The sequence below is a fragment of the Myxine glutinosa genome, chromosome 9 (genome assembly GCF_964187855.1).
Source record: "Myxine glutinosa chromosome 9, kmMyxGlut1.1, whole genome shotgun sequence".
NCBI lineage: Eukaryota > Metazoa > Chordata > Myxini > Myxiniformes > Myxinidae > Myxine > Myxine glutinosa.
Window position 1 is genome coordinate 117,885,727 of NC_136269.1, and position 16,521 is coordinate 117,902,247.

The following is a 16,521-nucleotide window of genomic DNA, read 5'->3' on the forward strand; positions in this document are numbered from 1 at the left end:
TTGGTATATAAAATTGAACGACAATATATTCGATAAAAAGGATGAACGAGTTTAAGATTTTCTGTTGCCATGGTAACCACCTTAAATAGCTTCCAAAACTACCACTTTGATGGCCGAAACTAAACAAACTGTCATATCATTAAAGATGAACAACATAGAGCAGTATGATTTGTTCCTGGATATTATCATTTAGGGCCATACAAGATGACCACAGGAAATGCGATTAAATTGACCACAGAGATTGCAAAGAATATCAAAAATAGAATTGCATCGAGAATGCCATAGATTACATGTAGGTGAAAACTACCATTAAAGAAACTACGTGAGCACACACGAATGTTCATGTCAGAAAACAATCTATCTTTGGCTTGCAGGCTTTTCAGTCCAGTGGTGTCACAAAAGTAATGTTCTGACACAATGGGTCATTGGGTATTTGCAGATGGATACAGATATGTATACGTCCCTGGGTTCAGTTGAGAGACATCTAGTCATTTTCGTCATCGTCGTCTGCCTGTGTGGCCTGCTTTGTTCTTTCGTTGAAACAACCCTGGCCACCCTGACATGCACCGAAAACTGACCACGCAAGGTTTGCACTGTTGCAACCACATCTTTGTGTCTTGCAAGGGATCTCACTACTGCAAGAACATCTGACGAGTTTCAGTGAATCATCTGGTGCTAGGGGGATGTCACTGGGAAGAGTTGTTGGGAAAAGTGTTTTGGAGCCATCTTCCCGTGACCATCCAAATGCTGTTGGATCCATTCTCGGTGGATCTGGTTGCAGTGCATTCCTCCAGACTGCCACCTGAAGGTGAGCGCGGGCCACATTTTCCTTGAATGCCTCATTTGTTGGAGGCAAGGAACCAAGATCATTTGGTGCACCAGCCACACTCCGGCCCACATTTTCTGGCGTGCCTCTGTCAATGATGTACATTTAGTTTGGCCATAACAGGCCAGAATGAATGGTGTTGCCTGGGAGGTGATCTCCGACAGAACGCGACTTGTGTCACCTATGTAGCTTAGGGCAGGAACGCCAGCTCTCAGGACTCTGAGTGCCACAGCCTTTCCAATTCCGAAGTATGTTGCCACTGTGTCGCAACCAGTGAGTCCATGTGCTGCTAACAGGTCTGGGATGATTTCACGATGCTGGTCAATGGTGGCATTGATATCAATTACTGCACGACCATGAATTGGCGAAACCATCAGGACAGAGGTTGAAGCTGGTATGTCACCTTGGCAACAGAAGTGAAGCAGAAGAACAAAGATGTCAGTGTCGTCTGCAACCACAAGCACTTTCTTAGCCTTCACCTCTGCCACTTGTTGAACAATAATGGTATCCGCCTCCTCCTGCGTTGTTTTCATATACTGGCGCTTGATGATGACACCACTATTAATCTCCACTGGCACAGGGTCACTTCCAGTGAGAACAAGCTTGTGCTGTGTGAAGTCATCCTTGTGGGATGCTATGTCCTCGCATATTCGGTCGATGAGTTGCATATTGTTTCTGGTGACAGTCAGCATCACCTTCTCTGGCGGTAGACGCGTGGTGCACCGCAGAGTATACACCCTGCTTGCTCCTTTGTCTCGTCCTTGCCTTGTGCTGTCCTTCGTGCTGTCTGCTTTGTATCTCAAAATATAGAATTGGTATGGCAGGGGTAATTCGCAGATATGTAAACAGCATCCATTTTATTTGCAGCATGAAGTTGCGCTCATCTTTAACTTGTCTCATATATGGCCAGAGTGCAGACTTCGGTGAACTGATTACTACCATTTTTTGTCAGATGGTTGTAATGTGTTCATAAGAATGGTACATGCATGTCAATTTGTGTGGTTGTGGTTGCAGTTCATGCTTAAATCTGTTATTGATGAATATCACAATAGCGTTGATTCCTTTATTTTTTAAGTGACTCTCCTGACAAACACAAGATATATGTCGGTCTTCCTCAGTCTTCAGACTCCTGTCAAACCCTTTCTATCGAAATTATTGGACGCCAAAACATATATCTTGGCCAAAAAATAATTTATCTGTCGCAGAAAACATTGAAATAATAGGAATTTTCGAATTTTAGTCCTTCGTGGCAGCCATGTTGGACGCCATCTTGAATATTTAAAATTGCTCAAGGGTGACAGGTCCACACCACCCTAGATCTCATTATGTACACCCCAAAGATGAATAATCAGCAGAGAAAAAAACTATATCAGACATTTTGAGGTCAGGGGGAAATTTGGCCTTTGGCTGCCGGACGACAAATTGTTCACAGCTTGGATGAATGAAAATGAATGAATGATCGTTTTAAGGCCATTTTCCCCACCTGAGCGGGGGTTAGCCTTGCGGGCCCAATGACGATCATGGTTCCCTGTTGGAGGCAATGTTTTTATGGCCGGGTGCCCTTGCTGACACCAACCCTTAGTCGCCTCAGATGCGCAGGGATACGGTGTACCTATTCTAAGTCGAAAGAATTGTTTCATTCATCCCAGCAAGCTGGTACTCAATTTGCCGACCTCGGAAGGATGACAGGCTGAGTCAACCCCCCCGGCGTTAATTCAGCTATCTACCGGGATTCGAACTCAGGATCCCAAGCCTGCGCCCTGACCACTAGGCCAACACCAGGCTCATGTTCACAGCTTGGATAGACCATTAAAAAGCTTTTGATTAAAAAAAAGAAAAAAAAAAGAAGAGTTGGACAGATTGTGAGTGGATAAAGAAGGCTCTTTGGAATGGCAAAGAAGGGATAAGCTCAACTGAGATAATGAGACTAAAATCAGGATAATGGGACTAAAATCAGAAATTGCGAACTGATTGTGAAGAGTCTTATTTTGCGAGTCTTATTGGGACTGCCACTGGTAACATGCAACCCATTGCTACCTACTGTATGGTCGGGTTGTCGGCGACTAAGCAGACACCGCTCACTGCCTTTGCTAGTTGGGAGAGTGATTGTGACACCTGCCAGGACTAAAAACAACACCTGGTAAAGGGCGGATTAGCTCCGGGAGAGAGACAATGACCACCCATCCAGTAAGGATATGGTGTCTCCTAAAAACACCCATCTGGTTTGGACCGGTTCGTGTGTGTGTGTGTGTGTGTGTGTGTGTGTGTGTGTGTGTGTGTGTGTGTGTGTGTGTGTGTGTGTGTGTGGCGGGGGGTGTGCGTGTTTGTGTGTGTGGGGGTGTGTGGGGGGGTGGGGATGTGGGGTGTGTGTGTGTGTGTGTGTGTGTGTGTGTGTGTGTGTGTGTGTGTGTGTATCTGGGTTGTATTGAAGGGGAGTTTGTATCAAAGCACGTCCAATGAAAGTGGGATTGTATGAAAGCGGGAAGGCGGAGTAAACCGGTCATCACTGCCAGCAGTTATGAAGTGGCAGTTCTAGTTTATTTTTAAACGGACTTTTGTTTATTTTCACAGGACCAGAAGTCTCAACATGAGTCGGTCAATGGAAAAGTGTGAAATCAGAGTAATAATCAATCATTGTAACTCCATACGAAAGTTCCAAAGGAAATCCATGAGGACATGGTGGCAACATTGGCAGATGATGCCCCTTCCTTCATTTGCCGCTGTAAACAACAACTGGGCAGCTGAATTTATTTGAGAGAGAAACAGCACTGAGTCTGAGCCAAGATCTTGATGTCCCAACGAAGCCGCCACACCAGAAGAGGTTGACGTGGTCCACAAGCTTTTGACCAATGACTGAAGATGAGCAGATACGTTGGTGAGACTCAGTAATGGATCAGTGCATCCTCACCGAGAATCGGATCCGGATACTAGAATTTTATCTGGCATGAGAAAGTTCTCAGTGAGATGGGTACCCAGGATATTGACTGCTGATTAGAAGGGAGCTGGACTTGACCTCCAGGAAATATTTTGAGCAGTTTCAAGCAAACGTAGAACAGGATTGTGATTCAGGAAGAGTTGAAATGAAAACCAAGGTGAGAGAAACATGAAAGATGCTTATGGATGGATCCCCAATTTTTTTGAATGAACCTGCGTGTTTTTTTTGGTTTGTTTTTTTTAGTCCTGGTGCACTTGTTCGGTGGAGTGATGAGAGAGAGACCCATTGCCAAACATTGCATCTTCCTCTCCATTGGGTATTCCTATGACTTTTTCCTCTGCAACACATGAACAAAAGCAAGTGAAAACCACTCAATAGCATTGTCATCATCATCTCCATCATACGACAGTAGTAACGAAGTCACGCCTCATTTAGATTAATGAAGTGATGCACGATGTACAGTAATTAAAACACACAACTAAAGCAATGAAGTCACACATAATGTACAGTACGGTAATAAAGTCGTCGATGAAATACAGTAACAGTCACATGTGATGTACAGTAACAAAGTCACAAAAAGGACTCGAGTGATTAAGTCGAGTCCATCGTGTGTTTATCGTACCTTAGTTCTGGAGATTGATGTTCAATTAAAAAATTTTGAATTCGCCATCATCATCAACCTGGCATTTTTTTTTGTGTTCTTGGAGCGCTTGCACGGCGGAAAGATGACAGAGTCACTGCCAAGCATTTCATCTTCGTCTCCAGCGGCCATTACGATGACTGGTTTCGCTGCACACACATCAGCAAAAGCAGTCAACAGCATCGTCACCATAATCTCCATCATTCTGCTGCCTCCGAACACAATCCTGGAATGAATATCTATCGATCTCTTTTTCTGTGCCTCTCCTCTCCCTCGTTTTCTGTATTTGAGTTCATGTTTTATTTCACTTTTCTCTGCAGTTTCACATTTGTATTTTCTTAATCAACAACTCCCACGGGACGAGGAAGAATGTTTACGTTCTGTCACTTTACAAGGGAATTTAAGCGAGTTCATCCATCATTCCTGTGCCTCATGCCGAGCCCACACATCCCCACTTACTGCACGAATTTTAAAATATTAAAACCTCATCTGATGGCCGAGAAGCGAACCCTGATGAACTCCTCCGGAGAAGGCAGCTCGAGTCACCTGTCACTGATTGAAAGTGGAATTGTGAAAAAATAATTTTTCAAAAAATTAATTTTAATGATCATCCAGGTGCACACTTGGCTTCTGTATGGATACATTAACACTCATGCCAGACTTCCACCACATTGGAAGATTTGTTTGGTGCTTGGATGGCTTTGAGCGCAGCAAAATATTCGTTTGTTTTCAACACTTCTGAGGCACAGAGAAAATGGGACACGATGGAGGTGAAGAACGTGCAGCGTCGACAAAGTTTGGGATAATTGGTAATGTAAGGCAAGATTCTTGGCGACTTACGTTCTAACTTGTACGATGGTTTCATGCAGGAGGGTGGTGGAGGAGGGAACGGGCGCCTCTTCTGGGGGGCCTTTGGAAAAACAAAATATGAATGATTAAATACATTGATGTCTTCATCAGTTTGATAACTTGTTCAGGAAAGGACACATCAGAAAATGCACTGATGGAACATGTAATCGAGAAAAGCTTGAATTAGCTGATCCAATCCAATCGAGGGGAGTTAAAATGCTTGGGAATGATCCTTCATGGGGAATGACTGAACCAATAAGTTAGACTTTCCCAGCAAAATTATAATTACAATTATTTCCACAATTAAGGATATTCCTCTTCATCAAAGCAAGAATTAACAGCAATGTCTGTCAAAGACGAAGTGCCAAATTTATTTCAACTTATCATGTTCATCTTCGGTTGGCTGTGTTTATCACCTGTATGTTCACTCCAACTTCTCCAAAGTCCTGAAGAATGCTTACCTGTTGAAGGTCATGAATATGGTAGGGTACCTCAACACCATGCTGCTGCTCTTCATGTTGTTCACGGTATTGCTGTTGCTGCCAGGAATCACGGCGAGGCTTCTGTTCCTGCTGCAGCCCTTCAACAACATGTTGTTTTGGTTGTGTTTGCTGCCAATAATCATGGTGAGGCTTCCATTCCTGCTGTTTTAGTTGCTGCTGTTGCAGCCCATCTTCATGGTGAGGCTTCCGTTCCTGCTGTTTTGGTTGCTGCTGTTGCAGCCCATCTTCATGGTGAGGCTTCCGTTCCTGCTGTTTTGGTTGCTGCTGTTGCAGCCCATCTTCACGGTGAGGCTTCTGTTGTGGTTGATGAGTCCTGCCAACACCGTGGGGTTTCTGTTCAATTCCCACACTTTTCTTTGCTGCCTCCCTTTGCTTCTTTCTTTGTTTTTTCAACAAGAGTTTTTCCTTTCTTTTCACCAGCTGTTCTTCTTCCTGCTTCAGCCGTTGACTCTCATCCCAATTCCGCAACAACTCTTTGGCATTCTCATCCCGTAGTTGCTGCCGACGCAGTTTCCATTCACCAACCGTTTGCACAATCATTGCTTCTTCCTCCTCTACCCCAACATTTGATTCCTCCTCCTCCACACAAACACTTGCTTCTTCCTCCTTTACACCAACACTTGATTCGGCCTCCTCTCCACCAACAATTGCTTCTTCCTCCTCCACACCAACAATTGCTTTGGCCTCCTCTCCACCAACAATTGCTTCTGCCTCCTCCACACTAACAATTGCTTCTTCCTCCTCCACACCAGCAATTGCTTCTTCCTCCTCCACATCAACAATTGCTTCTTCCTCCTCCACACCAACACTTGGTTCCACCTCCTCTACACCAACACCTGCTTCCACCTCCTCCACACCAACAATTGCTTCTTCGTCTACCTCCTCTACCTCCTCTTCCGCTACCTCTACCTCCTCCACACCAACACTTGCTTCTACCTCCTCCACACCAACACTTGCTTCTACCTCCTCTACACCAACACTTGCTTCTGCCTTTGCACTCACACTTGCTTCTACCTCCTCTACACCAACACTTGCTTCTACCTTCTCTACACCAACACTTGCTTCTACCTTCTCTACACCAACACTTGCTTCTGCCTCTGCACTCACACTTGCTTCCTCCTCCTCTACACCAACACTTGCTTCTACCTCCTCTACACCAACACTTGCTTCTGCCTCTGCACTCACACTTGCTTCCACCCCCTCTACACCAACACTTGCTTCTTTCTCCTCTACACCAACACTTGCTTCTTTCTCCTCTACACCAACACTTGCTTCCACCTCCTCTACACCAACACTTGCTTCCACCTCCTCTACACTAACACTTGCTTCCACCTCCTCTACACCAACACTTGCTTCCACCTCCTCTCCACCAACACTTGCTTCTACCTCCTCTTTCATCTCATTAAATTTCTCAAACGGATCTTTTATTCCCTGATCCGTCACCGTGTGTTTTGCCTGTTCTCTTCGCTTTTGCTCACTTTGCCAAACCTCGTGTTCCCGTGCAAGCGCATCGTTTTCCATTTTACAAATCTCTTGCTCCAGTCGATGTGCCTCTTGCACTCTGCACAACAATTCTTCCTCTTTTCTTGTCTTTGTCTCTACAAATTGTTCTTGTCGCACACGATCCTCTTCCACTCTTCGGTGTACCGCTTTCTCCCTTCTCTCAACTTCCCGTTCTCGTTCGCTAACCTCTTCCTCTTGTCGGCGTGTCTCAAGCTCTCTATGCTTTATCTCCGGTTCTTTTAACGCCTTCATTTTTTCGAATTGAGCCTGCAGTTGTTCGCACTCCATTCCCTTTTTCCAAATCTGTTTCTCTAATTCCTCCACCATGCACTCACTCTTTCGAACTTCTTGCTCTTTTTGTCGGATCTCAAGGATTCTTCGTGTATGCTCCTGACATACCGATTCCTTCCATTGTACAAATTCCGCATGTTCTTTCTGATCTTCCAGTTGGATTTGCCTCCACTCTGCCACCTTTCTTTCCTTTAGCTTTTCATCATGCCTTTTCATCTGCTCTTCCTCATCTGTTTTCCTCATTTCCTCTTCCTTGCTTTTCATTTGCTGTTCTTCCTCTGTTTTCTTCTGCTTTTCTTTCTCTTTCATCCATACCTCTTCCTCATAGCTATGTTGCACCTCCTTTTCCTGCACCTCTTGCTCTCTGAGCTGAACTAATCGCTTTCTTTCTTTCAGCTCTTCTTTTTTTCGTGACAACTTTTCACGCCTTTCCTGCACTTTTTCTTTCTCTCTCAGCCACAACTTTTTTCGCTCTAATTGTTGTTCCTGCAATTCTTGTTTAACTAACAATGCATTTCTTTCTTTTATTATTCGATCCAGCTGTTTCTTTACTTCCTGCATCTCCATTACTTCCTTTTCTTGAACCTCCTCAGGCAATGGCTGCTCTTTCTTCCCCATTTTTTTCTGCAAATGTCTCCGGCCACATCGAAAACTGCAAGAAACAAAGACGGTACTTGTCAGTTTGAGCTAAAATCAAGTGCGGTATCTATTAATATTAATATAATGTGAAGTGTGGCATCTGCCCATGTATTTATATGGTCGCACATTCAACTGTCCCCCGTTTCCGGCGGGAGCTTTCCACGCTGCGTTTGAAAAGCTCCGCATGCAGGCAAAGTTCAACATTCAACCAGACGAAATGCATGATACCAAACGAGATACATTACCTTCAGAAAGTATTCACACCCTTTGACTTTTTTCACATTTTATGTTACAGCCTGAATTCAAAATGGATTAAATAGACATTTTTTTTGTCACTGATCTGCACATAATACCCCATAATATCAAAGTGTCTTTTTTTTAAATTGTCGACAAAATAATTTAAAAGGAAATACAGAAATATCAAATTTACATCGCGTGAGTCACTTCTTCGTAGAAGCTCCTTTGGCAGTGATTACAGCTTCGAGTCTTCTTGGGTATGAATGTATCAGCTTTGTATATCTGGATTTGTGGAGTTTCTCCCATTTTTCCTTGAAGATTTGCTCAAGCTCTGCCAAGTTCGATGGGGAGCGTCGGTGAAGAACAATCTTCAAATCTTTCCACAGATTCTCAATGGGATTCATGGCTGGGCTTTGGCTGGGCCACTCAATAACTTTCACATTATTGTTCTAAAGCCATTCCAGTGTTGCTTTGGCTCTATGTTTGGGGTCATTGTCCTGTTGGAACGGAAATCAGGTTTCGGTCAGGTCAGTCTTTTGGGACTGCCACTGGTAATATGAAAGCCAGTGCTTCCTGCCGCATGGTCAGGTTATCGGTGACGAAACGGACACCCATCACTGGCTTTGTTAGTGGGGAGGGTGACTGTGACACCGAGACAGGACCAAAAACAACACCTGGCAAAGAGCGGATGAGCTCCCATAGGGAGCCAATGGAAATCCAGTAAGGAGATGGTGTCTCCAAGAAATACCCATCTGGTTTGGACCGGTTCAAGTCACACCAAAGACTTTTAAAATGGTACGTGCTGCTTCCTTGCTTGAAAACGATAGGGCACTGATAATGCCCATCAGTTTGCATCGATGAGGAGGAGGAAATTCCTCAAGGAAAGGCACTGTTGAGTACAGTGAGAAAAACAGCGCCATTGTTATGACGTCGCTGGTATTCAGAGTATCCCGGCAAGTGACGGTGGCTGTTTTAAGTGTTTGTTTCGTGTGTGTGTGTGTGTGTGTGTGTGTGTGTGTGTAACAACAGCAGAATTAAGATCAATCCCTTAATAATAAAAAAACTGAAAGAAGTTTGGCAAATCGTGAACAGATAAATGGAAGAGGACGATCAAGAGGAACTCCCAATCCAACACATGGAAGCAATTCTGGACATGATTGATCATAAAATGTACAAAGAGAAACCTAAAAAAAGTGAATCGTAGAAAAGACAATGATGTCATCAAAATTATGTTTGATAACAAAGGGATGGAAATGATAAATATAGAGAAAATACTTCAACATAAGGAAGTGTGGACTAAACTTCCAGAAACAATACAACACGACCAAGAGTTGTGTACATTTTGGTAAATTCAATTCGGGGAAAGATCTTCAACTACAAGGACACTGTACAATCTATAGATGTGGAGGAATGGTTAAATAACACACGTCATTGTAATTGTGAACATTCCGCATTCAAAGATCCACATCATAAACACGTCATCACAGGTGATCTCAGAATAGTAAAAGATAAAAGATTACGTGCATTACTTACAAAAGGACCAAATTATAGAGAAAATAAAGGAATAAACTGTAATAAAGCAATGGAACTTACAATGATGGGACTGGGTGAATGGATGAAACAACAAATTGATGAACACAAAGTACCAAACACACAAATGGCTTTATGGTTGGAGGAGGTAGAGAAACATGTGAAAAGGAGAGTTGTTGATTTGAAAAAAAAAGTTCGAATCGATAATCCAAAGGCAATTTTAAACAATCCAGAGGCACCTGATTGCTTTAGGCAGCTTCAAACACAATGTGTTATTGTTCCAATTGACAAAGCAAATAATAATATTGCATTTGTATGTAAAACATTCTACATTCAAACACTTTTGGAAGAATTGTGCTTCGACACGGGAATTTCAAAGACCTACAAAATAAGTAACGACAACAAAGCAGACTTGATACAACACCATACAAATCACTCAAGGGTGAGAAGACTGCTAGTTCCGGATAAACACCATAAATTACCATTCATTTACTGGATCCCAAAAATGCACAAACACCCTTGTAAGATGAGGTTCATCATCGCAAGTAGAGAATGTAGCTTGAAACCTTTGTCGGGCAGTATTACAGCGGCAATGAAACGAATCTATAAATGCTTTAAAAACGACCATGAAAAAGTGAAGTTTTAATCTGGTATTAAGAAATTCTGGATCGTTGACAATTCCAAACTGGTAATCGACAGTGTCCACAACATTAATAACAAGGGTAAAGCAAAATGTCTTTCAACCTTTGATTTTCCACATTGTACACAAACATTCCACATGACAAGCTAGTAACCGCATTGCACAGAGCAATAGATAAAGCATTTGCAGGAGGTAATATGGTATACATTAATGTATATCAAAACAGAGCACACTGGTCTCTAAAGGATAATAATCAATATTCATGCAGTTAAAAAAAAAGTAAACAAAGAAAGTATTCGATTTCTGCTAAACAACAGTTTCTTTACATTTGGCAACAAGATACTCCGGCAGACAGCCGTGGGTTCAGATCCCAAGATACTCCAGCAGACAGTGGGCATACCCATGGGTTCAGATCGCAAGATACTCCAGCAGACAGTGGGCATACCCATGGGTTCAGATCCCAAGATACTCCAGCAGACAGTGGGCATACCCATGGGTTCAGATTCCAAGATACTCCAGCAGACAGTGGGCATACCCATGGGTACAGATCCCAAGATACTCCAGCAGACATTGGGCATACCCATGGGTTCAGATCCCAAGATACTCCAGCAGACAGTGGGCATACCCATGGGTTCAGATCCCAAGATACTCCAGCAGACAGTGGGCATACCCATTGGTTCAGATCCCAAGATACTCCAGCAGACATTGCGCATACCCATGGGTTCAGATCCCAAGATACTCCAGCAGACAGTGGGCATACGCAGGGGTTCAGATCCCAAGATACTCCAGCAGACAGTGGGCATACCCATGGGTTCAGATCCCAAGATACTCCAGCAGACAGTGGGGATACCCATGGGTTCAGATCCCAAGATACTCCAGCAGACAGTGGGCATACCCATGGGTTCAGATCCCAAGATACTCCAGCAGACAGTGGGCATACCCATGGGTTCAGATCCCAAGATACTCCAGCAGACAGTGGGGATACCCATGGGTTCAGATCCCAAGATACTCCAGCAGACAGTGGGCATACCCATGGGTTCAGATCCCAAGATACTCCAGCAGACAGTGGGCATACCCATGGGTTCAGATCCCAAGATACTCCAGCAGACAGTGGGCATACCCATGGGTTCAGATCCCAAGATACTCCAGCAGACAGTGGGCATACCCATGGGTTCAGATCCCAAGATACTCCAGCAGACAGTGGGAATACCCATGGGTTCAGATCCCAAGATACTCCAGCAGACAGTGGGCATACCCATGGGTTCAGATCCCAAGATACTCTAGCAGACAGTGGGCATACGCAGGGGTTCAGATCCCAAGATACTCCAGCAGACAGTGGGCATACCCATGGGTTCAGATCCCAAGATACTCCAGCAGACAGTGGGCATACCCATGGGTTCAGATCCCAAGATACTCCAGCAGACAGTGGGCATACCCATGGGTTCAGATCCCAAGATACTCCAGCAGACAGTGGGCATACCCATGGGTTCAGATCCCAAGATACTCTCGCAGACAGTGGGCATACGCAGGGGTTCAGATCCCAAGATACTCCAGCAGACAGTGGGCATACCCATGGGTTCAGATCCCAAGATACTCCAGCAGACAGTGGGGATACCCATGGGTTCAGATCCCAAGATACTCTAGCAGACAGTGGGCATACCCATGGGTTCAGATCCCAAGATACTCTAGCAGACAGTGGGCATACCCATGGGTTCAGATCCGGCCGCTTTGTTTGCAAATTTGGTTCTGCACATGTACAAGTTTGAAGATGGAAGAGATATGTGGAAATGCTGTTGAATGCAGAGAATGAATGGGATGGCAACATAGAGAGTAACCCAGTTTTAGGACCGGCAGAGAAGATAACTGAGAAGGAAGTTGAGGAAGCGATAAAAGCAATGAAGAGTAGAAAAGCGGGAGGGCCGACGGGAGTTGTGGGAGATATGTTGAAGGCAGCAGGAAGTTGGGGTGTGAAGAGAATGACAGAGATCTGCAATCTGGTGGTGAAAGAAGGCCGCATTCCAGTGGATTGGGAACTGAGTACCCTCGTCCGTCTATACAAGGGGAAAGGGGACCCTCTGGACTGTGGCTCGTATCGAGCGATAAAGTTATTGGAGCATGGAATGAAGGTATTGGAAAGGGTGTTGGAGAGGAGGATAAGGAAGAAAGTGAAGATCGACGAAATGCAGTTTGGATTTATGCCAGGAAGAGAAACGACAGACGCGCTTTTTATTGTGAGGCAGTTGCAGGAGAAGTACATGAAGAGGAAGACGTTCTTTCTTAGGTTTGTTGATCTGGAGAAAGCATTCGATAGGGTTCCACGCGAAGTAGTGACATGGGCATTGAGGAAGTTAGGAGTGGAGGAATGGTTGATCAGAGTTGTGATGGCAATGTACAAAAGAGCACGCACAGCTGTAAGGACGAAGGACGGAAACAGTGGTGAGTTTGAGGTGAAGGTGGGAGTGCATCAGGGGTCTGTACTCAGTCCACGACTATTTGTAGCTGTGATGGAGGTGCTGGCTCAGAACGTAAAGGAGGGTTTACCATGGGAGTTGTATGCAGATGATCTGGTGTTGATGGCGGAAAGTATGGATGGACTGAAGGAAAAGATGAACAAGTGGAAGGAATGTATGGAGACAAAAGGTCTGAAGGTGAATATCGGAAAGACGAAGGTGATGGCAAGTGGTAAAGTATGTGGTGAGGTGGAAAGAACTGGGAAGTGGCCACGTGCTGTGTGCAGGAAGGGTGTCGGAGTGAACTCCATTCAATGTACAATGTGCGCTGAGTGGGTTCATCAAAAATGTAGTGGTCTGAGAGGATCATTAACCAGTGTGGCAGCTACATTCAAATGTAAGGTGTGCACAGAGGGAGCTGCAGATGGAGGAAATGTTGAGTTGGATCTTGGAGATGGTGTGAAGCTGGAAGGTGTGGAAACATTTTGCTACCTCGGAGACATGCTGAATGGAGAAGGTGGATCAGACGCGGCAACGGTTGCTAGAGTGAGATGTGCATGGAAGAAGTTTCGGGAACTGAGTGGCGTGCTGATGAGGAGGGGAGTGGCGTTGAAGCTGAAGGGAAAGGTGTATGCTGCATGTGTGAGAAGTGTTATGATTTATGGGAGCGAGACATGGGTCATGAACGTAGAGCAGCAACGAAGGCTGGAAAGGGTGGAAATGCAAATGGTTCGGTGGGTGTGCGGAGTATCGTTGAGAGAGAGAGAGAGAGAGGAAGACAAATGATGAATTGCGAAAGATGATGGGAATAGAGCCTGTGATTGATGCTTCGAAGAGGAACAGGTTGAGATGGTTTGGCCATGTGTTAAGGAAGGATGAAAGCGACTGGTTGAGAAGAGTGATGGAAATGAATGTAGAAGGAAGTAGAGGACGGGGAAGACCGAGAAAGACTTGGCTGAAGATGGTGGAAGAAGAAATGCGAGCAAGGGGGTTAACAAGGAGAGATGCAGAAAATAGGGCAAAATGGAGAAGATTGTCATGGGGACCGCAAGGCTAACCCCCGCTCTGGCAGGGAAAATGGCCTTAAAATGCATGTTGTTGTTGTTTTGGACCCCTTGGACCTCTTTCGATTTGCACCCCTGAAGACCCTTTGGAACCCAAAACCCTTTAAGAACATTGACGACCCCAAAGACCATTTAGAACTCCTGCAACCCTGACACACTTAAGACCCTTAACCCTTTTGAAGTCCCATAAAACAGACCACACAAACAGCTCTATAGTTTTCTTGGAAAACACCGACTGTTGTTTTTCAGCAAGTAATGTGCAAACTCGACCCACCAGAGGGTCGATCCTTTGCTAGTTATTTGTAAAAATTCAACGTCAATTCATTTTAAATTCCTGAGCTATCTTGTCCCCTTGGATGAAAATATTGATAGAAAGTAAAACATTGATTTAAACGTCACTTGTGTTCCTCACCACTGAGTGCGGGGCTTTGTTTTGTGGCTCTTCCTCTTGAACCAGGAAGATGGTTCAAATGATTTAACTCCGGCAAACAATAACATCGCAATTGCGACCACCAGGACATCCCAAACTCGGGACATCATTGCTCCCTCCACAGCATCGATCTGGAACATCCATGGACATGGACAAGGGCAGGGACAGGAGAAACGTTTATTACATTTTAAATTAAACTAAACAATATTTTTACAATTCGCTTACAAAATCGAAAACTTGGTGACATAAAAAACAAGATGTTTGTGAATTTTTTTTTCCGGGGAAACTTTATCATCCGTTTTAGAAAAGGGTTTAGACCCAACTTTTCAAGATGCATTTCATCACCATCATCAATCATCCATCATCCATCAGCCCGTTTTCAATCCACTGGACACAGGATGAAGCCCCCATTGAACTCCTACTGGTCATATTGTTTTGGTGACCAAGGGCAGTTTTGCAAGAGGGTTTGGGAAGCAATTTGTGATTTGTTCAGAATGCTGGTGATAACTCGCCTCCTCTTTGTGAGAAACGAGTGCTGGCAGACGGGTCCTCTGGCTTAACGTTCCTCCGATGGTTGGTACACACACTGATGTACCACTCTGCACGTGAAACACCAGGGTGGCAGTTTATGCATGGATCAAGATTCAAACCCAGGTAGGACAGGTCAAGGTGAGTGCGCAACCTACTAAGCCTTGGCAAGCCTGAGTTGTATGTTATCGGTTCTCAATTTGCACCTTACAAACGAGTGCAATGTGTGGTACTAGACCGGGAGCTAAATCTCATAGGGGCCTAGATTAAGGAGTTTGTTCAACATACACTACATAAAAGATTTGACACCATAGGTAGTTCGTTCGTTTCTCTCAGGCCCAGATTACCAGCTCCGTGACAGGAGATGTCATTTGCATTTTCGTTGTCTCCATAGTTACCGGTTTAAACAGCAAAAGTATTTCACAACTACAACTACGTATCTCCTGTCGTGTGGTGTACCTTCCCCGAGTACATTATCTCTTACAAACCCGTTACCTGCTGTGTTGGTCGTGATGTTACAAAACTTCGGCTAAGAGCGAGTATCAACACCGCGATGAGAAACCACATCTTCTCTGCTGCTCGTCGATCACCAAGTGAGGTCAACAATGTACGTCTCTATCTATCATTGTGACCATGCCCAACCGTCGTGACGTCATAATGGCTGAGTGTGTCGAGGACGAATCCGGAGAAATTTTAAATTTTTCACCATTGAGAGATGGCCGGCTCAAAAACGTTACATGGCACGATATCCCAAAACTTTATGGACGGATTATGACCTGTGGTGGGACGCCAAATGTTGAAATACCGGATCCTGAAAAAATGTTGACGTCATCATCAGATTTACCGTCACATCAAGTTTTAACATGACGATTACCATTTGAGTCCCAAAACGAGTGATAAATGAAACACATTTTACCATGATTTGTAAACAAAAGCAGAAATAAGTAAATAACACACACTCAATTTCACAATGAAGAAGAACCCCCTTTTAGTAAACACACACATCAGTTCGTGTCAAACCAATGTTTTTCATCAAAAAAAAGATATTTTTTCAAAACTAAAAAAGTTTTTTTTTCTATTTAGTATCTGTCACGTATGGATGTCCAAAATGTTCTCCGTGTTCAAATGGGTCTCTTTCAGTTTCCGGTAGTGACGTGAGAGTGCAGATGGTGCGGACGTGAAATGTCTATGTGTGACGAGAGTTTTATCAATATACGAGAATTGATCGTTGTTTGTCGATTCAGTCGAGTTACATCACATGGAGATGAAGGTAAACACCCAGAGCATGACTGCCTTCGGCCATATCGACCAATTCGACCCTCATGGGGAGATTTTGACACGTATTCTGAACAGTTGTGCTGACGTTGCTTCCAGAGGCAGTTTGGAACATAAGTTTGTCAGCTCACATCACCAGGCTTCGAATGGCTTGGTCGAACGTTTGGCGGGAATCAACAAA

The 16,521-nt window shown here is 44.3% G+C and overlaps 1 protein-coding gene across 1 annotated transcript; it reads right to left on the reverse strand.

Annotated features, from left to right (window-relative positions):
* Positions 1-4,231: 4,231 nt before the first annotated feature.
* Positions 4,232-8,191, reverse strand: LOC144893731 (uncharacterized). Its single transcript, XM_078785126.1, has 3 exons — positions 5,712-8,191; positions 5,242-5,311; positions 4,232-4,550 (listed from the first exon to the last, which is right to left on the reverse strand). The coding sequence occupies exons 1-3, from the start codon at positions 8,163-8,165 to the stop codon at positions 4,405-4,407; spliced, it is 2,670 nt and encodes an 889-aa protein (XP_078641252.1). The 5' UTR covers positions 8,166-8,191; the 3' UTR covers positions 4,232-4,404.
* Positions 8,192-16,521: the final 8,330 nt, after the last annotated feature.